The sequence below is a fragment of the Clytia hemisphaerica genome, unplaced genomic scaffold (assembly GCF_902728285.1).
Source record: "Clytia hemisphaerica strain Z4C2 unplaced genomic scaffold, Clytia hemisphaerica genome assembly, whole genome shotgun sequence".
NCBI lineage: Eukaryota > Metazoa > Cnidaria > Hydrozoa > Leptothecata > Clytiidae > Clytia > Clytia hemisphaerica.
In genome coordinates this window covers 1,372,034-1,392,958 of record NW_027103968.1, presented here as the reverse complement: position 1 = coordinate 1,392,958, position 20,925 = coordinate 1,372,034, and the positions used below count along the sequence as shown (strand labels likewise).

Sequence of the window (20,925 nt, the reverse complement as noted above, 5' to 3'; positions counted from 1 at the left end):
GATGACCTTGATGACTTTTGATGCTAATTTTTAGTTATCCTGCTTCTAAAGTTATCAGTATCAATACTGGTAAATGTGTAAACTAAGAATTACAATACAGGTAATTCATTTCTCACCAGGACTTTAGATGAGAAACTCATCAATCCCTAAGTGAGGATTTATTATAAGGAACTTTGAAGTTAGAATTGCCATAAAGGTAAAAAAATGATCTTATAAAAGGTTGTCGAGAACTATAAATTCTACTGAGGGAGGAGTGTTTTTGAAGATGTCCTTCGTCCAGTGGAATTCCAACAACATGATATCTTCTCCTCTTTCCCACTGTTTATTGACAATAAGTGAAAAAGAAAAAGAAAAGTGATGAAAAAAAAGTAAAAGGGAATGAGTCTAATCATCACCCAACCATCCAACCAACAGAAAAGGAATGTGATTAAAAATAAATAACTTTATGAAAGCATAAGACAATAGAAACAATAGGGATTGAAAGAAAAAAGGGGGTCTTTTGAAATAAGAGAATTATTTTAAGTATATTTTCTTGCTGTTTTTCTTTCATCCTCTTTTCTTTTAGATTTTATTTTCTTCATTTTTTTTCACTTTAAAACTCACTTTATCTTGACAGTTGTGTTCGAAGGATCGACTAGAAGGAAAATTTTTAGACTTTTCATATTTTTGACTGAATTGCTATGGTCAAAATTGACTCAGTAGTGGTAGATTATTGTTATTTATGATTTCGTTCACAGCTATCAATGTTGGTCAAGATAAACATACCAGTTTCCATGACGATAATTGAGAAGAATGATCCTTCACGCCACTACACCACCGCCCCCACCACCTGAAGGTATTTCTTTTTGATTTGCTCATTGCTCAGTTCACGATTTATTAAAATGCTCATACCCGGATTCTCATATTGTTCAATTAAGGTCAATGTTGTCTCTGCGCTACTGGAGGATTGGGTTCCAGTGAACCAAGGTTGAATGACGTCAAAATGTTCATACAGTTACTCTTAGGTTCCAAATAAATGACCCCCCCGCTTGTTAATTGTTCGAAAATCTTCCAACCCCTAGACCTTATTAGGACCCCCTGAAGCCCCCCTGTTAATTAATTTCTGAGCATATTCTCAGTTTTCAAAGAGAAGGTCCCTCATTTTGCTCTAAATAGCCTGATTTTAGCCTAGATTTAAAACATTTTTGGTTTTTCAGAAGTACAAATTCCAACCTCCCAGCAATTAGGTCCCCCTCGTTTATTAAAATTTTGAAAATTTTCCAACCCCCCCCCCGGGACTTTATTCGAACCCCCTCCTGTTTATTTTGAACCTAATAGTAACTCGCTAGTTCGAATACCTACTTTTTGCACAGGGGGCTGATATATGTATTCAAGACAGTAACATGACCAGCTAGAACTTTTTGGTTTAAAATTATATTTTTTAAATTTGGGATAAATATGACTTGCAATCCTTTGTTCACTTTCAAAGCTCCAGTTCTTGTTAGATGTGGAACATCTTGAGAAATAATTGAAATTGATATCAGAATTCTTATGCAAATTATTTATATCGGCCAGGGATTAAGTCGAAGAAATACTCACAGGCCAGCAATGGAATAGCATATCGAAAGTGCTAGATGTGCCATTTTCTGAATCATCTTTAATTTAGGCTCCAAATGAAATGGAAACGACTTAGGTGCATGACCTATTTTTATCTTTATTTATTTATAAGTTATCGCTGACTTTTCCCATTTTTCCTTAAAATTACTCTATGAAAAGACTTTCATCTTTGACAGCAAGGACGACAAAGTGGTAATTGGTTAACAGTGTAAGAGCACAAAGAGTAATTTTTTTTTAATTTTAAACGGTTACAGATGTTTAAAACTCATTCGAGGCACTATATAGACTATATTAGCTGCCATAAAGACGTCATTTTAGAAGAAATAAAGATGATCGCCGTAATTAACGAACTTGATCACTCTAAAAAGGGTGCAAAATGTTTTTTAAAGCTACTTTAATGGGATAAATTTTCGCGGGGATTAAATTTTGCGGTTGAGCTCATCGAGTTCATATATTGCACTATTGGGAGTTAATACTTTCACGGTTTTGTGCTTTTTTACGCCAAATTATGCAAATTGGTTATCGTATATACGGATTATTGGCGCTTCTTTGATGTCAATACACATTTTAGAAGTAGTTATTTGACATTTTTCGAGTTTTTCTCAGAAAATATTTCACGGGTGAGGCCTTTCCAAACTTCCACTGGGACTTAATTTCGCGGATGACACCCAACCCGTGAAATTTAATCCCCGCGAAAATTTCTCCTGGCCACTTAATTTAAGCTATTAACCGAGTTATTTTTAACCGGTCCATCAGAAAAGGGAGAAAGTTAAGTTAAAGTGTACAGGTTACTTCAATTATTTTATCAAATTTTAACAAATATAAAAAGTTCATTCAATATTTTGAAAAATTAGAAGCCATCTGTTTTTCATGGAAACTTTTTATAACTAATAAAGTGATCAAACTGTGACTCGAATATCATGAACATACGAAAATAATAAAAGTCACAACACGCTCAGCGAGATGGCTCTTTAATTTATGAATGATTAAAAGCATGTTATGTACTCTTTCATTTAAAGCTTTTAAACACCTTTACCATTTGTTTAAACGTTTAAACCCGTCTTGCTACTTAAAAAAGAGGCGTCTGATGAGCTTTTCAAGTTTCAATATACGAACCTGTCTCAACGGCTGTGGGAATTCCCCCCGTGGAAATTTAATTCGGGAATAGATAAAGAGATTCATTCAAACGGGGAAGCAAAACACGCTGTTCTTAATGATGATGCAAATTCAGGTGACGGAAAACTTTCACAGTATTAAATTTTAAATTCATGTTAGAAATTCTGTATTTTCTTAATCACCAGGGGTTTTTTCAGTCCTAATCTAGAGTTTAATATGCCTCAGTAGGTGTGGATCCCACATTGGTCCTTCTAACAGGTTTTCAATCGGGTGACTCCCTTTTTTTTATCCAAGTTATCGATTATTTTTTATCTTGAAGAGCTATGACCATGAATGAGTTCCTGTTCTCCATCATAAAACCCCGGGGGGGGTACAACCCTTGTCAACCGACGGGGGTGCTCCGCTGAGGTTCGAAAATTGGACCCTACGTGGGACTCGAAATTTGCAAAAATAGTGACCCTGAATGGGACTGAAATTCCGAAATTTTCTCAAATTTTCTACTTTTTCCCCAAATTTTCCAAAAATAGGCACCCTACGAGGGACTGATTTTTCTATTTTGGTGTTTTTGCGACCCTACCTGGGACTCGTGGAGGTTAAAAAAGGTACCCTGACCAGCGGATCATCCCCGTAACCCATCTTGCCCTAGTACCCCCCGGGCATAAAACAAACTTCCAGGCTACCTCTCCTCTCAAAAAGATTTAACTCAATAAACTTTCTCATGAATTTCAAGATCAAGATAAACATTTGCAAGCAAATTTCCCTATTCAAAATGACTTTTTGTTTACCGTGAACGTTGGCATATAAAAGTCTTGAGTACAAAAAGATTAAGTCTAAAACTTGAGGTTTGGGTTTGCTAAAACTTAGCAAATTTCAGAAATCACTGAGGGAAATACTTTTAATACTGGTTTTGAAATTTTAAATGAAATTTACATGTCGATAAAAAGAAAGAAGAGCCGCGGCTAAGCTGAATTCACTAGCACTTCTAAAAGAAGTGAGTAACGCTAACTATTGCTAATTCGAAATTAATTTTGCATATATCTGAAATCTCTTATCAGCGTCCGACCCCCACCTTTTTTTCAATCTGAAAACTTTCAACCCCTCCCAAAATCCAGGACAGGTGCCCACTATTTTGTTGCAATGATACAAATTTGAATTCGGTTTTTTTCTAAATTTTCAACGCAATAGAAAAACATTTAACAATTACTAAGGCGAAGTTCCGTTCAAATTTTCTGATTCTTTGGCTTCTTTGTATCACAGCTTTTAGTGGATTTTAAACTAGAAGAGGCGTGATTGGGACTTTTTTCTTGCGTGATGGCGTGATTAGAGATTTTTTTGGCGTGATGGCGTGATCAAGATTTTGGCGTGATGCGTGATAGGGCAAAAATTTGAGGCTTGATGCGTGATTTGGGCTATTTTTCGCTATTTTCTGCGTGATGACAAATTTTAGCGATTTTCGTAATGCACGATGGAGAAAATTTTTTTGCGTGGTGGCGTGATTAGGGGTGCCGCTGGGGGGGGGGCCCTAGAAGAGGTGAAGAAATAGGCTACATTTTGCTGGGTTTGATTTTTTGGTAGAAGAAAAAACACCGGGAGGAGGTGGATTTAATCAATCAGGGATGTCAAAGGAATGTTGATATTGCACACTCACTGACAAAAGGTTGTAGACTTTTCAAAAATGCATGAAAAATTTCAAGCAAGCAAGCTCTGAAAACCATTTTTTACCAGAGCCAATGTTTCAGTCTTTGGAAGTCCAAAAATCACAAGAATTGCTAGCAAGCTTGTAGGTGTTTTCTATTCCAAAAAGATTGGACCAAAACCGTTTGTTTTCTTCTATCTTCAGTGATCTTTAGATTAAAGTTTGTGATAATTAAGTTGGAGTCTCTGTGAGAACTTTAAACCAGATTTGCTCTATCATTTCTATGAAATGTAAAAGAGTGGAATGTCTCTATCATTTTCCACGCATGCGTAAAAACTATGGTAATGAATCTTTCGTTCTATATCTGGAGTAAATATTAAAAAGAAGGAAAAAAATATTTCAGGAAAAAATTATTATTTTAGCGATACATACAACAACAAAAATTTAAGGTTGTAAATTCTTTTGTTTTTTTTGTGCGTAAGGCAGATGTTTTCTATATATTTTCTCATTATATTTATAATTTATCAAAATATAAAAGTGAAGGTTGGAGAAAGAAAAGAGAGAGAAGAAGAGCGAAAATTATCAAAATATGGGGTAGAGAACAAACGAAAAAATGGAGCAAAATATAAAGGCCTTTTAGGTTTTTTTTTCATATTATTTTTCATTCTCTATCCTTTTACTCCCGTTCATTTTCTTCTTCTTCTTTTTCTAATCAATTTTTCCTTTCTTTTTTTCTCATTGCGACACCAGTGAAAGGGATTTGGTATTATACTAGTTTTTTACTGGACTGGAGAGTTGATGTGCCCGCAGAAGGAAAATTTTTTCAGCGAAATAAAGAGTAATGTAGCCCCTTGTTTAACTAAGTTGCAAGAACATTTCTGAGCTCTCTGCTTACTCGATATTGGAACCTAAAAAATTAATTATGTAATCCCTGGTCACTAATATACTTTGGTTGATTTGTATTTTGCTGACTCGGCATTTTACTTTTCTTGGCAGTATGGAATGTAAGTTGAAATTGTGCTTTTAAAGTTTTTATTACGTCTTGAAACTCTATGAAAGACACTTTTATCATGGTTAATAATATTGATAATCGCACGATGGGTTATTTTTTCTTATTTGGCGCGCCTTCAAAGAGAGCAATTAATCGTTAATTGCATCCTGTAGAGAGCAATTAATCGTTAATCACACTCTTCGATGCCGCGCCAATATATACAAAAGTGATTTTAATGTTTTTTCTTATATATTTTTTTTCATCGAACGTTTTAATTGCATTCGAGATTCATTCTGAGAGGAAGAAAATCTATAAACAACAATAAAAGAATAACATAGAGAGAAGAGAAAAATATGAAACTTTCGCAGTGTAACTTATTTTCCTGACGGGGAAAAAGTTATGGCGCGCCAAAGGGCTTTTTAATACTAACTTTTTTTTATAATATCAACTTTCTTTTATAATACTAAATTTTTTTTATAATACCAACTTTCACTTTTATAATACCAACTTTCATTTTTATAATATCAACTTTTTTTTATAATAGCAACTTTCATTTTTATAATATCAACTTTTTTTTATAATACCAAATTTTTATTATAATACCAACTTTCATTTTTTAAATAGCAACTTTTTTTTATAATACCAACTTTTTTTATAATATCAACTTTTTTTTTTAATAACACTAACTTTCATTTTTATGATATAAATTTTTTTGGTCTCGCTTAGTCAATTTTCTTTTTTCACCATGTAGACGGACCTTTACGGTTCTTCACTGGAAAATCTTTTTTGTTTACATGTGGAGTCTTTTACTACTTAATACGTACAAATTCTCGCCCTTTTTGCGAAAGTAAATGTCTTAAATTTCGCGTTAAAATAATAGGTCGATAGGTGAATCGATCGTTAAAGGTTTTGTTTCCAGCTGTTGGTAGCGTTTTGATCTATGTATCAGATTTAAAAGTTTATTCCCCAAGTCAGCATTTTTAGGCCAAATACTGACAGTAAATACCCGTCCAAAACTAAGTCCTAATAATAATTACCATCCCAAGAAGGGAATTGGTCTAAAAGTATACTTTAGTCTAACATTTCGATGGCTGGCTGGCGTATTGGCGTATCGAGCCTAGTGTAATCTAGACTAGAGTCTACTTTTGGATTAACTTTGCATTTTGATGATTTCAATGACGCTGAGTTCAGTAAAGACTAGAAGGCACTTTCGATTTCAAGCGCAACTTTTTATCGTCTCCATGGAAACTTCGAATTTCGGTTGATGGATTTTGGTTGGCAACAAATAGGCCATTTCACACTCGAAATGAATCATGGGTAATCAGGACTGGTTGCGCTCTAGTAACGACTTCCGGTTGGCTAGACGCAAAAATCTTTAAATTTTTTCAAAACTTTGGACCAATAATAAGTCGTCATCAGCGCGCAGTGGTCCTGATTACCCATTACGCTTTGCATCGCGCTAAGACTCTTTCTACACTTGATCGATTATACACGCATAGTAAGCGAGACAAAAATTGGTGTTATGAAAAAACTTCGAACTAAAAAAAAAGTTGGTACTATAAAAAAAAAAGTTGGTATTATAATAAAAAAAGTTGGTATTATAAAAAAAAGTTGGTATTATAAAAAAAAGTTGATATTATAAAAAAAGTTGGTATTATAAAAAAAAGTTGGTATTATAAAAAAAAGTTGGTATTAAAAAGCCTTTTGGCGCGCCATAAAAAGTAGTGCGATTAGCTCGTAATCACATAATAACTCGTAAAATTCGAAAATTTCACTCGTGATTTTTTTGCTTTGAATTTTCCTCGTCCATTCGGACTCGGAAAATTAATAACAAAAAAATCACTCGTGCAATTATTCTCGAATTGCACTCGTTATCATGTGATTACATATACTAATTCTTTGGGAAATCTTAAAAGGTCCCTTTTAGTATTTCTTAAAATTTCTCCTCTTCGAAGATAATATTTTTACCAATTTTTTACCTTTATATACATCAATTCAAATTCAAAATATTTGAGAATTATTTTAATACCTTCCAAAATGATTGTAGCTCAATCCATCTGCTTGCTCGAAAAAAAGTTGATCATCATGACAGAATAAACCAGGGGGGGGGGAGTCGGTAGTAAAATCTCAGACATATATGAGTAGTAAAAGGATTTTTACGAATTTTTACATACCACCACCCAGACTCTTGGAAGAGGTATTTCACTACCCTGGTAGTAAAAGTTTTTGGGACAATTTGTCATGGAGACCACCTATTTTTTGGTTGCTTTTCGGACTGATTTCACAAAAAAAGCTAAAAAATGATTATTTCTGTGACACATTTTTCACTTAATGCACAAATTAATGTTTTGCCCTTAGAATTAAAGTCTTTTTTATATTGACAAAAAAATTTGGGAATCTTTTGTTTGCAGCAAACAACTTTCCAACAGAAAAGTCATCCAAAAAATTAAAAAGAATTACAAAAATGGCTAAAATTTGCTAATTTTACCAGTTTTAACTACCCAGGTAGTAAAAATTTTTCAACATTTAACACATAGATACCACCATGAACATATAAACGACTGGACATCCATCTCCTTTGTATTTTTGAAGATAACACTGCTAGCTTCGTTGCCGCCTCGTTAAATGATCAAATGAAACAATAAATTTTGATGATATACCTCTTGGGAATACCTTGCTAACAACGTCAAAACTTCGACAAAAGTCTCTGTTGTTCTACCTTTCTCAAGTCTTTTATCTATATCATAACAAAGATAACAGAGGCAAAATCATCGTCAGCTTGTCAAAACTCCGACTAATATTTCCAAATTTTGACTTAAAAGTGTCTAATAATTTTAGAGAGTGTCACATTCTAATTTCGATATTCTTATGACACAGGCTCTCAACTTTGACAAGCTATTTTTTTCAAGTCATAAAAAAAATTATTGGAGTGGCAAAAGGGATTCAAAAGTATACACGCAGTTGAAATTCTGCATTTCAGAGTTTAAAATGTTGATAAAATATATTGCAAATTCGTGAAAAAATTTGAAAATAATTTTTTTATGCATTAGGAGTAATGTTCAAGCTCTATCAATCATTTTACCTAAACAATTAAAAGAAATAAGATTATGACGGAATATTGTCGGATTTTTTATGCCAATTTTGAAATACAGGCGGCAACGAAGCTCGCTTCAAAGAGACAATAAAAGATAGATGTCCAGTCGTTTATATGTTCATGATACCACCCATTTTAGTATTTAACTACCCTGGGTAGTAGATTTTTTTTTCGATTTTTCGTCAGACCACCACCGTAGTAAACGTCATTATGTCTGAGATTTTACTACCGACCCCCCTTGAATAAACTCAATGTTCAAAGCTTTTTGAAGTTGGGATTTGCAATGGTTTTAACCAAATTGATCGGGCTTGCCTGCTTGTATCAAATATTTTACTTTGAGCTCTAGGGGAAAGTTTCTTATCATTATACCATGATGTGGTTACAATGTTTCCCGTCCGAGTTTAACACCTTTTGTCTTTCTTTTCTAGTTCCAGTCCCTGCGATTGTATTTCTGTGCGTATTATGTGGCTGTATTATCATACTATGTATTGTATACCAACTCCTAAAACGTGATATGTGCTGTAACTTCGAAGCGGGTCTTGGAGAAATCGAGAAAGCCACAAAGAATGGATACACAGAGCTCACCGAGCATTTTTACGACTTTGATGAAACCGAAGGCCCGACTACGGATGATGACCCTCAGAGTCGGAAATCAAGCCGTCGCAGTAGCCGACGTAGTAGTTACGATTTAACGGCAACAAGTCAATCAGGGGGTGAGATGGGAGTCGATTCTTCATCGATATATGGCGGAGAATCGATTGATATTCGAATCAGCGGACCCGAAGATGAAGCCCAGAGACATGCTGGCAAAATTCTATTCGAATTCAATTATACCCCTGAAACACAAAAGTTATCTGTGACGGTTATTAAGGCTGCCGACGTCCCGTCTAAAGCACGTGGAGGGTCGTCCGCCATTCAAGTACGGTTGGTACTTCTACCGACTAAAGGACAACGGTTCAAAACAAAAGTTCGACCGGCTTCTAACCCGGTTTTTAACGAGACATTTATATTTATGTATGTTGATCAGATAGCCATCAGTCAATTCCAAATTCGAATTCGTATTTACGGTCAGGAGCGTTATAACCAAGGACGATTGATCGGTGAACTGATACAACCACTGAAAGAATTGAATTTATTTAATCCAGCTACGGAAGAAAATCAAGTATGGAAAACGTTAGCACCCAGAGCTCTAACGGTGAGTATTCAAACTCCATCTAGTAAGAGGGCGTTCTTTAGGATCTTACTTATAATTGTCTAATGTAAAATATTTTAAAAACACTACTCTTTAATTTTTCGTAGAAGGGCATAGTCCCGGGCATAGTGGTCGTAGTACTTGAGATATTGGGGTGAATTTGTGGTTTCATATAGTTTATTTTCCCTTTTTTGACATAAAGTAATAATAGGAGTTGTTAAATTGACATTAATTTGAACCCGTACAATTTGGTACATGAGTATTATGATGGCTTTTTACACGATTTTGCATGATTGAAGAATCATTTTCAGATTGTGTTTGATGTATAATTTACTTTTCAGAGCGCTGATTCCATGTACGATTTATCGGATACTACAAGTGTCGGTTCACCCGGTTTTGGTTCCCCGATTTTGGGTGGTTCCCAATCCTCATTGACTGGACATTCAAGTGCACCAGAGCTTCTAATTTCTCTGTGTTATGCATCTTTGACGGGTCGTTTGACAGTTGAAGTGTTGAAAGCAAGCAATCTCCGACATTTACAACTACAAAGGGCACCAGGTTTGTATTATGTTTTGTTCTTATATTTTATTTGTTCTGACAACTCTCAAAATTCTACGCTTAGAATATTTTGACTCTGGATGGCTGTAAATATTCAAATGGTCGATAGAACAATTCTAATTTATTAAAAGACAAGCTAAATTCTCTAATATTTTCAACTTTATGACCATATGACTTATCGTGTTTGTGTCAGCTAATATCTTAACAAATATAACTGGAATGTTTGAAAAAGTTTACATAAAGTTGTATGTTTTAGAATTCATGATATTCTTGACGTAATGTTTTACGGATGCCCCCAAAACAGCCCGGGTGTCTGTCACTAGTTTCATCTTTTAAAATTCAAAACTAGTGGCACCCGGGCTGTTTCAGGGGCATCCATTGAGTTTCAAGCCCGAAGGGCTATATGCGAGACTCCTGAATGGGATGGGAAATGAAACCACTTATTTCCCATCCAGAACGCCCGCGCGTAGTTTTTACTTAAACGCCGGATTGAAACTAAAATCTATCGCTAGATTTCAAAAAATGTAGTCCTCCAAAACAAAAGAACCGCTAGATACAATCCGTCGTCATCATGATTACGGCGCAATCTGCGTTTTGGATGGGGGAAATAAGTGGCTTCAGTCTCTCTTGTCTGACTTCGGGCTTGAAACTCAATTGGGGCATCCGTATAAAAGATTACTTTATGAATACTACTCAGATGACTCACAAAATACATTATTGTAAAACCCCGCAATACTCTCCCACTAACCGGTTTGGACTCTTTCCTAACCCATCGTCATAAAAATTTAGATTCGTACGTCAAGATTGAGGTATTATCGGCACGTGGCAAGCGCGTTGCAAAAAGTAAAACTACCATCCGTCGATCTATGACAGATCCCGAATTTAACGAATCGTTCGTCTTTCAAATGTCGGAGTCGGATTTGCAGGAAGTGACGTTAGTCTTTTCCGTCATTTGTATTTCGAAGACACGAAAGAAGAAAGATGTTTTGGGTTGGTTTACTATGGGTAAAGAAGCCAATAGTTTGGATGAGATCGACCATTGGGAAGAAATGATCGCTCACAAAGAACAGAAATCAACGCACTATCATGTTTTACTACAAGCTTGAATCGATTGATTCAACATAATTTATTCGGTAGAAATTAATATGGTTGTTTTCTTCATGGAGCTATGCCAGTCCATATTGTGACTGATACAGTTGACTTGAAACACAATCTTAGGTGAATTTCGGAGATTTTGGAATCAAATTTGTACGAGCTTACTAAATCAAAACTAAATGTTCGTATTTTTGTTAGGAGCGTATATTTGACCCATTAAAACGGTACCATTTTATCCAGATTGACTTATGTGATGAAGTGTATATATTGATTGGTTTGTAGTAAAGAGCACGAGGCTTGTTTTCTTTGTGGGGTTATTGAAATGTTTGGATCGGATGAGTCGAGTTCAATTTGCCGTATAATTGTTATTCATAATCTGATGCGCACATATTGAGCTCGGCCAAAATCATACAGTGGTAGTAGATATTTTGAAAATATTTCGGACCTATTTCTAGACACTTGCTGATTTACAATGAAAGAATCATATCGTTGGCACGAAGTTGTTTTTGTTTTAGAAAACATTTTTGGATGTTTTGCTTTTCTTGTTATTTTATTTTGGGCGTTTTGGTTTACATTGAAAATCTGTTGGAGAGAAGATATGACAAAAATACTATTTTTGCTATAGTTTAACTGCCCTCCCTAACTTAAGGCAAATATTATTTGCTTGGATCCAAAAGTATATTTTAAAACTTTATTTTTACCATTAATTTTATCATGTCACTCCAAATGTAATATATTATATTGTTAGAAAAGAAATATTTTTAGGTAATTTAAAACAAATTTATCGGAAATATTTACAAAAGGCGTTTTGAATTATTTTATTATTCGTTTCAAAATATTTTGTCGCAAAAATTTTGGGCCTTGTTCCCATGTGTGATCAAGTAATTATTTTCAATATTATTTAAAAAAGAATCCTGTCTGAAAAAGAGGCCATTAACGTACATTCGTTGTATTGAGTGAGTTGAATTGAATTGATATCACTGTAACTTTTGGGCCACGGTGGATTTCTTTATTTCCTTCGAAAATTACTATCATCTTGAAAGAAGGCTCTTACAATAGACCTATTCATAAATTACGTCACGAACATCACTTGCCTCGTATTCAAACAATTACCATGGTGATTATGCCCTTGAGACATAAAATGATTTTTTTATAAATAGAAGGAGTTTTTCTAAAATCCACTGGGAGTTAATCACCATGGCAATAATTTCAAAACGAGGCAAGTGATGTTCATAACGTAATTTATGAAGAGGTCTATTTCCTCCCAAAGGTCTGGAAGACGACTTTTGCAGATGACTTTTTGCAAAATCAATGCACCAGTTAGTCACTGCAGTTTACAGTATAGTGCACTTAATTCATGTTTAGTTGGTACACAACGTTGTTTCAACGTCAACATAGCGTTGCTGCATGACCTCTTGCAGGACGTTTTGTGCTATTACGGGGGCTACCGTAAATCCTTGAAAAAGACTTGATTCAGTGTTGCTTATTTTTGTTTTTTCTTTGTTTTTTTTCACTTCAGACACTTACGTCAAAGTTTCAATGTTCAACGCGGTGGGACAACAACTGGCCAAAAGTAAAACTTCAATCCGTCGTTTAATGTTCGAACCCGAATACAATGAAACTTTTGTTTTCCAAATTATCGAGTTCGATTTAGCAAGTGTCAGCCTCATGTTTTCAATCATGAATATCAAGAAAATGCGACGAAAAGAAATTCTGGGTTGGTTTTCTATTGGTAAAGATAACACTTCAGAAGAAGAACTTTTCCATTGGCGTGAAATGCTTGAAGCGAAAGGAAAGAAAGTTCGTAAATGGCATATTTTGTCGGCTGTAAATCGAAGCTTTGACGATGAATACTGAAGTGGGAAATCAAAGAGTGCAGACAAAATTATCTTCCTTTTACACAACTCGAGACAAGCATTTAGATGCAGTATTTTAAGATTTGTACAGTTAAGTAACCCATTCCAGATCTTGACTTGGTATTGTACAAAAAAAATATTGGCAATAAGAATAATATCCTAAACTTTCAAACATATATTAATCTACAAATTTCCTCATTAAATTGGCTACGTAGAAATCCTGGTTTAATATCTGTCTGGTTGATATGAGATATTATTAAGTCGAAGCAGGACTTTATCACACCTCCAAAAAAAAGAAATAACCTCCTTTCAAGACTCACGATTCTCCAAAAACTTTGACACAAATTTGAAGGGATTAGATTAAATTTTTATTTTGAGATTAAACAAATTGAAAGATTGTAAATTGTTGTTATATTACTGTATTTAAAAATTAACTAATATTTTATTTTGGGCTTACTTTTTCTCATTAGATAGGTCAAGATAAAAAACTCAAACCATGGATCTCATTTTCATTTTTTAAATTGAGGAAACAAACATTTTTGATTTGAATTTCAGAATTAGTGTATTTTCAATAAAACAGAAAAATTAGTTCATATCTTACAATTACATTATACATTGCTATCAATAAATATTCGTTAATATAATAACCTGATAAAAAAAATCTCGTTCAGGGGCAGCTCTTGAGATACGCAAGAAATTAACGCAAGTAAGCACTCAAAAAGCTTCTACTTTCAATTCTCTGCAAACTTGAGTGGTAAATTAAATTTCCACTTTTCTTGACTTCATAATAAGCTGTCAATTTCAAATTTTTAGAAACATAAAATCATTTAAAAACATTAAATCATTTTCAAACTGTATTAAACCCAAAGACTTTACAGGGCAAAAAGAATCGACAAAAAGGAACTGCCTCATGGCCTCAACCCCAAATTTATGTTACCTAGTCAACATGACATCATCAAAAACTAACAAACTTTCTTCTTTATTTGCTTTGATCACGTGATTCAAATGGCGATTATATAACGACTCCAAACCAGCAACAAACAATTCACCTAAAACGAGGAAGAAAATTGAAAAATGTTGTGTTGAATTATTGTATAAATTTCCCTAACTTTTGACTATAAACTATTCTTTTCCCTAGACTGAATGTCTGACAAAAGAGTGAATGATCTTCATTCTCTTGACACAACATTACTTTCATCATAATCAGAACACTGGTCTGGAAGGCTTTTGTCTCTTTTTATTGTTAACCCTTTCCGTGCCGATGTCGTATATATCCGACATGCAAATTTTCACTCTACTTGCCAATGTCGGATATATCCGACATCAAATTTTTTTACCTAATTGCCGAGGCCTTTAAAAAAGAGGGAGCTCTATTGCCGAGAAATCAGCTTTTAGGAAAATGGTTTTCTTATTTTGCCAATGTCGTATATATCCGACATAAAAAAATCCAAATAGTAATAGTGACAGTATATATTAAGTGCTCAAAAGATTTATTTCAGGTTTATTTTAGTCTATCATAAAATATATATAAAACAAATATCAAATACAAATGTCAAACATTGGCAAATAGGAATAAAATATCCTTGTCGTATATATCCGACATGCGGCAACACAAGTTAAAATTTGCATGTCGGGTATATACGACATCGGCAAATCAGGTTACTAAAAAAAATTACCCCTCGGCAAATGGATTGGGGTACAAAAACAAGGTAACGGCACGCAAAGGGTTAAAAGATGGAGCTTACGTACCAAAATCGATTTATTATGCAAACTTTTTGATCATTTGATTAGATCCCAAGAGGAGATTTTGGTAACGTGATAAAAAAGTATGCAAATCGCAATTGCAAAAAATAACTCTTCAACTCCTCCGAATGCCACTATCAGTTTTCAATTTAGTCAAGCTTGCCGAATTTTAGTGGTTAGCACACCCGGAAGAGAGAGGGTACTTAGGCAACAAAAAAGGAGCTTGGTATGTGTAAAAATAGGGAGACGTATGTAGGGAGGGGTTTGTAGAGGTTTGAAATACCGTTTTCCGGTCAAAATCTTTGCTGAATCCTGGAATCCCGAAAATTGAAAAAATGGTAACACCGTCACACCGGTTTGTAGAGATTAAAATAACGGCATAATGGCAAAAAACTAGGTTAAATACCGTCACCGTCTGATTTTAAAATACCGTTTCCCCGTCCGTCTTTGCCAAATCCCGTAATAAATGTAAATGCCCCCCCATGTACACCACATACATTAAATGAAAAGGATTTTTTTAGACTCACGGTTCATAGACAACCATTCTTGTATTTTATTGCAAACATTGTGACGGACAACTTTCGGTGAAACTTCCAACATCTGAAAATGAAGAAAGTAAACGATAGCAATATAGAAGCTGTCCGATTTCCCTGTTTGGAAACTAAAACTCAAATCCAAACTAGTATGAACAAACTTCGATTTTTAGACCTACTGTATCTTAGAAAGAAAATATTTCGAAAAGATTTTTGGATGCTTATATGTAAAATTTTCTTCTGTCTGTCCAAAACCAACAATATTTCAGTCAAACATCAAATAGGGCCCCAGTAAGAAAGTCAGTTCAAAACCAACAACAGTCGTGACAGCTTGAAAAGTCATTAATGAGGAAGCTATAGTTGCTGAAAAAAATAATATTTCAAAAGCGAAGAGAGCAAAGCCCGGGTGGGGGGGGGGCACTCATATGGTCCGACGACCCACGGCATGTGCCGCCCTTATCGAAATGTACTGTAAGGGTGTACTTTTGATAGAGTGCACTACAAGGGTCCTCTTTTAGCTGGATACACTGTAAGGGTGTGTTTAGGGTTGCTGAATTGCAAGTCTGACATTAAAATCTGATGTATCTGTTTAGGAAACCATACCGAAACCGTAACATCTGAACATGGTCTAAGAAGCGGTCAGTTTAGCTTGATTTCAGGCTCATTTTCAGGTGGCTTAAGCAAAATAAGTTAGGAAATCAAATTACACTGTAAGGGTAAGAAACGTTGGTAAAATGCACTGTAAGGGTACCTTTTCACTGCTCAAGGGCTGCACTGGAAGGGTCCGATTTTGAAAGCCAATTTTTTGGCGGCACATGCCGTCGTTTAGAAATCGAGTGCCCCCCCCCTGGGAGCAAAGCCAACACAATATAGCATAAGTATTTCGTAGGTAGCAGTGACTATTGTGGCTAGTATCTAGGTGTTGGCCAACACAGGCAAAATGACTGTGAAAAAATATTTCACGAACCTTTGAACTTGTGTCTTGTGGAAGCAAACATTTCATCGTGGTGTACGCAGTGTCAGATAAATAGCTGAAAGAAGTAAAATAATATGTGGAATAAGGAATGCAGGGATTGAATTAAAGTCCAATTTATTCCAAGGCAAACAGAAAATACGCACCTTAATACCTGTACAAACCATTAAGATGAAGTACATTCCAATAAAAGTGAATTCGATAATCAACATCTTTCAGTTATAACCAAGAAACGTTCGATCCAACTTGTCAAATTTCGAATTTTCAATTTCCAAATGAAAATATTTTTGTTTTGATTTTAGCAAAACATTCGAAAATTCGAACATTCGAAGAATCACCGCTTCAACAAAACATTCGAATTTCCAAAATAAAACATTGCAATGTCTTCCACCCGGACGAAAAATCAACAAGTCAGTGAACGAAAGTTCCCTACAATTTAAGGGTCTTACCGTTTTATATATTCTTGACATTTATCCCTGACTTGTAACAGACTTTTCTCCAAACAATCAGCATATAACTTCTGATTTGCAGCCTGATAAAATAGAATAAAAAAACATAACGTTGGACACAGTTAGACAGTCCCTGTCTTAATGACAGTGCCTATTTAATCGAATCAAACATTCGAAAAGCGATGTGGAAAACTGACTAAATGTCTTACTGGAATGTCATTTCCTGAAGCTAAATCGTTAGTTGAAAAATTGTTGAAGGAGCAAGGTTTCAAATTTGAATACAATGAGCGAACACACAAGTCAGTCAGTGCGAGTGGACTTCGTATCAAGGCGAAAATGAGGCGACAAAACTAAAAAATCTTTGAAATGTGTGGATACTCCGTAGAAAACGGCAACATTTTCAAAAAAATTATATTATCTATATCAACTTATCCGACGAACCTATCTTTCATCGTCTTCTATATTAGGTTGCCCATTGATTTACTATTTCAATACTATGTAGCCAACCAACCCACTAAGCTTCCATTACTGACTTAGCTGTCTACTTTGTATCAGTTTGAATCGTAGAATTTTATATACCGGGTGCACCAAACGAGTTTTGATGAACACAGTTGCATTTTTTGGTATTTTTATGTGTAAAGAAGGTGAGTGCCAAGAGAAAAGTTTGCTCGCTGTTTTTTGATGATTTTTTGAAATTTCGACATTAAAAAAAAGTCAGTTTTTTTACATGATTCTCGAATTACTTTTTCAAACCTAATGTATGATAGCTCAAAATTCAAGTTAGAGCATCCTCTATGCGATAAAAAAAGAATGAACAAAAAATTTAAATCATGAAGCTCACAATATCTCGACAAAGTTGTATACTTTTTTTTGGTGCACCCGTAGCCTGGTTAACCAAGCCAGTTTTTACAAGGCTATTTAGATAAGGCTGAAGACAATAATTTATGATGTACGGAATTTTAAGTTTACCTTGAAATATTCAGTCACAACTTACCATCAGATTTTACTAAGTGACTGAATCAATCTGGCTTAGATTTCTAGGCTAGTGCACCCGGTACATTACATATAAATAAAATATTTCAATTTCTTGTAAGAAGAACCAATATACTTTTAGAGATCAAGAAATTAATGATGAAAAAAAAACCTTGGAAAACTTCTCTTTCAATACCTTAAAGTGACGATGGACGAACTAAAAAAGATTAATTATTTTAAATTAATTTTTTACCCTCTTGAAAAATGGAAAAACACTCTTTAGACCCATGGAATTTATGCTCGAATTACCCCCCAGAAATGTCCATCCACCCCCTGTATGAATATAGAATGGAATGGCCCAATGTTTTTCGAAATAGTTATGATAACAAGACCCGCAATGGTTCAAATTTATCTCAAGGAGAGTTTCCCCAAATGGAAGAGAAACGAAAGATTATCACCCTGTGGGCTGGGGTTTAGACCTCCCGCTGCAAAATCAATGGCGCGGTCAGCCAAAATTTTGTAATCTAAACCTTCCAAATTTCCTCAACCTTCAGAGCTTTTAGCATGTCGGAAGTAAATTTATATATTTGGTGCTATGTAAGTGGGGAGTGGATGTCCAATCTCAGAAACACCCCGACAATCCCAAAACTTTCGTTTTCTCTTTTGGAAATGAATTATTTTCTTTCCAGAAGAGAAAACAAACACGGTGTTCGATCTAATTAATCAAAGGTTCCCATTTCTTTCCTCATTGTGAAAATAATTAATTTTTCACCCACTATACTGAGAAACATCCAAATACAAATTTTAATTGAAAACAGCAAAGATATTTCTCTTTTAATACATAAGGATAAAATATTAGTCTAAAGTTTATCATAAGACGTGATCTGAAAGTCAGCCGTATCGGTCAGGGGGAAATGAGTAAGGATTTGACGTCTTAAGGCCGGTCTCCACTTGCGCGAGTGATCGGAGTATAGTTTTGTAACATTAGGTTCAAAGTATAGTATCTTTTCTGACGGCAAGTGATTTATTTTGTTTTCCTTGTTTATCACCAAAGATAACTAGAACAATCAAACTTCAGTGTAAAAACAAAACACGAAATTTGAAAATATTATGGTTCTGACCAAGACATTCATATTGCTGCTGTTGATTTATCTCAAAGATGCAGAAGAAAAAACTTTCAATTCAGTCGGAATATTTTCCATTTGCGAAAATGAAAGAAACCAATCTGACTTCAATATTAAGGCGTCGCAGTATAAGAAAGCAGTTACTGAGCTACCACCATTAATATATCAAAACGAAAGGGACGATTTCAAACGAGAACCATACTTCAATATCGAGTTTATCAGCTTTGACGTTTGCAATAGCACAGAACGATTGGTCAACGTTCTTACAAACATCCTCCTGAATGAAACATTCTTCCGAAGAAGCAAACATACAAATTTATTGAAGCAGAATATTTTTCTTTTGCATGCTTATGTATCAAAGGAAATGTCCAAAACGATTCAAGAAATGACCAGTTTGAGCAAATTTGTGAAATTATGTGCTCCTGTGAGCTGTGATGAAAACTACATGATTGAATCTTCCCAGGATTATTCGAAATATCTCTCCGAGTTGATCGAGACGTTACAATGGAGAAATTTGACATTTCTATTGATTGAAAGACCTAATCGAAGGTTTCCCATGAGACAGTATTTCGATAACAGTTATGAACTATTGAAAAGTACCAAGAAATTTTGTCTGCGCAAGAAAATCGTTAATATCACAGTTAAGAGAGGGGTAACAAGACACGTGGTCCGAAAAGTCGTTCCCTTTTTGAAACGGATAGTATCCAATCAAACAGCTCTTGTTGTTTTTAGTTCCGACACTGTCATAAGAAATGTAATACTTTTCATACTTACACGACTCCAGCACCAACAGAAGAGCTTCATTATGCATGATTTTGGGTGTCGATTGAATATTTCTCATACGAGCTGGATAACCATCAACAGTAACTTGAGACTAAGACTACAATTTACTTATAGTACAGTCAGCGATAGTCAACTACACATGTCAGAACATGAAGAGACGCAATACCGTGTCAGCTTTCTCCTGTACAATTTGCTGTTTTCAAGGACAAAATTCTCCAAAGCTTTTACCATTGAAAACAATCTCGATCAAATATATTCACTTTTAAAGAGCCCGAAAACATTCCTAAATCCAATTTCGAATAAAGTTCTGATGGGGTTTCACCGTAAATTTGCGATACGGAGTTCTTTATACACCATAAACAACCGAACAGTACTGATAAACGAGACTCATTCTATCGAGAACAAACTGTCAGATTTGTACCACTCTTTTCTTAAAAACAAAACTTCAAGTCTAGAATGTTTGAAAGTGACTTGTCGACCAGGCTACGAGAAAATATATGGCTTGCTCAACGAGAGCAGTGATCTGTTTATTGAGAAACATGGTTGGAAATGTCAATTGTGTCCACCAAACTACGTCAATCCAAATCCTGAATCAAGTCCTGGTTGTATACCTTGTACAGGTGCTCGTAATGTTGATGATGGCCAACGATTGAAATGTGTTGATCCTTATACAAAGCAATATTTCGTTTTCACTGGGACTGAAAAATATACCATATTCACTTTAACAGTTTTTGGATTGGTCCTGGCAATCATGATTCTGTTGATCTTCATTAAATACAAAGAAACACCGACAGTCAAAGTAGCCGATACTAACATATCCTTCTTTCATCTGATCATAATCATTGTAACTTTATGCTCAACTTGTGCATTATATCTCATCCCTTCCAAAACCAGTGAAACATGCATCCAAAGAAACCTTGTTTTGACAATTCTCTACTCTTTGAATGTTGGCCTCGTTTTCACGAAATCACAGAAAATATTGAACGCATTCCTATCAACCGTCAGACTGAATTCAAACGAAATCAAACGAACAATGGCTGTTCAAATTTTCACAGTCCTCTTTTTTGTTTTGGTTTCAAATGTGATTTTATCGATTATTTATCTGCAGGAACCTCCAAGAATCGAACATATTTTGAACCATAAACAGAATCAGAGATTGTTCTTTTGCAATACTTCACACCACGCCACCTTATTGTTCATTCTTTTCATTGTTT

General features: G+C 34.8%; 2 protein-coding genes across 5 annotated transcripts in view; one reads left to right on the top strand and one right to left on the bottom strand.

Annotated features, from left to right (window-relative positions):
• Positions 1-602: 602 nt before the first annotated feature.
• Positions 603-13,635, top strand: LOC136810468 (synaptotagmin-14-like). 4 transcript variants are annotated; one of them, XM_067067026.1, is made up of 4 exons: positions 603-835; positions 8,862-9,628; positions 9,967-10,183; positions 12,798-13,635. In XM_067067026.1, the coding sequence occupies exons 1-4, from the start codon at positions 793-795 to the stop codon at positions 13,133-13,135; spliced, it is 1,365 nt and encodes a 454-aa protein (XP_066923127.1). In that variant the 5' UTR covers positions 603-792; the 3' UTR covers positions 13,136-13,635. The 4 variants fall into 4 exon arrangements, with proteins under 4 accessions (XP_066923127.1, XP_066923128.1, XP_066923130.1 ...); XM_067067027.1 differs by lacking the exon at positions 12,798-13,635 and adding an exon at positions 10,973-12,089; XM_067067029.1 differs by lacking the exons at positions 603-835; positions 12,798-13,635 and adding exons at positions 5,097-5,352; positions 10,973-12,088.
• A 43-nt stretch (positions 13,636-13,678) lies between these two features.
• Positions 13,679-20,925, bottom strand: part of LOC136810559 (codanin-1-like) — a 39,863-nt gene continuing 32,616 nt past the window's right edge. Inside the window, exons 8-11 of the mRNA XM_067067121.1 lie at positions 16,833-16,915; positions 16,378-16,441; positions 15,405-15,477; positions 13,679-14,183 (exon numbers count right to left, since the gene is read on the bottom strand). Coding sequence (XP_066923222.1) covers positions 14,068-14,183; positions 15,405-15,477; positions 16,378-16,441; positions 16,833-16,915 — 336 coding nt within the window. The 3' untranslated portion in view covers positions 13,679-14,067. The remainder of the gene's footprint in view (positions 14,184-15,404; positions 15,478-16,377; positions 16,442-16,832; positions 16,916-20,925) is intronic.

Coding starts and splice junctions, on each gene's coding strand:
- LOC136810468 (XM_067067026.1), top strand. CDS start 793: ATGATCCTTCACGCCACTACACCACCGCCCCCACCACCTGAAG. Junction 9,629..9,966: donor TAGCACCCAGAGCTCTAACG/GTGAGTATTCAA, acceptor TTTACTTTTCAG/AGCGCTGATTCCATGTACGA. Junction 10,184..12,797: donor ACAACTACAAAGGGCACCAG/GTTTGTATTATG, acceptor TTTTCACTTCAG/ACACTTACGTCAAAGTTTCA.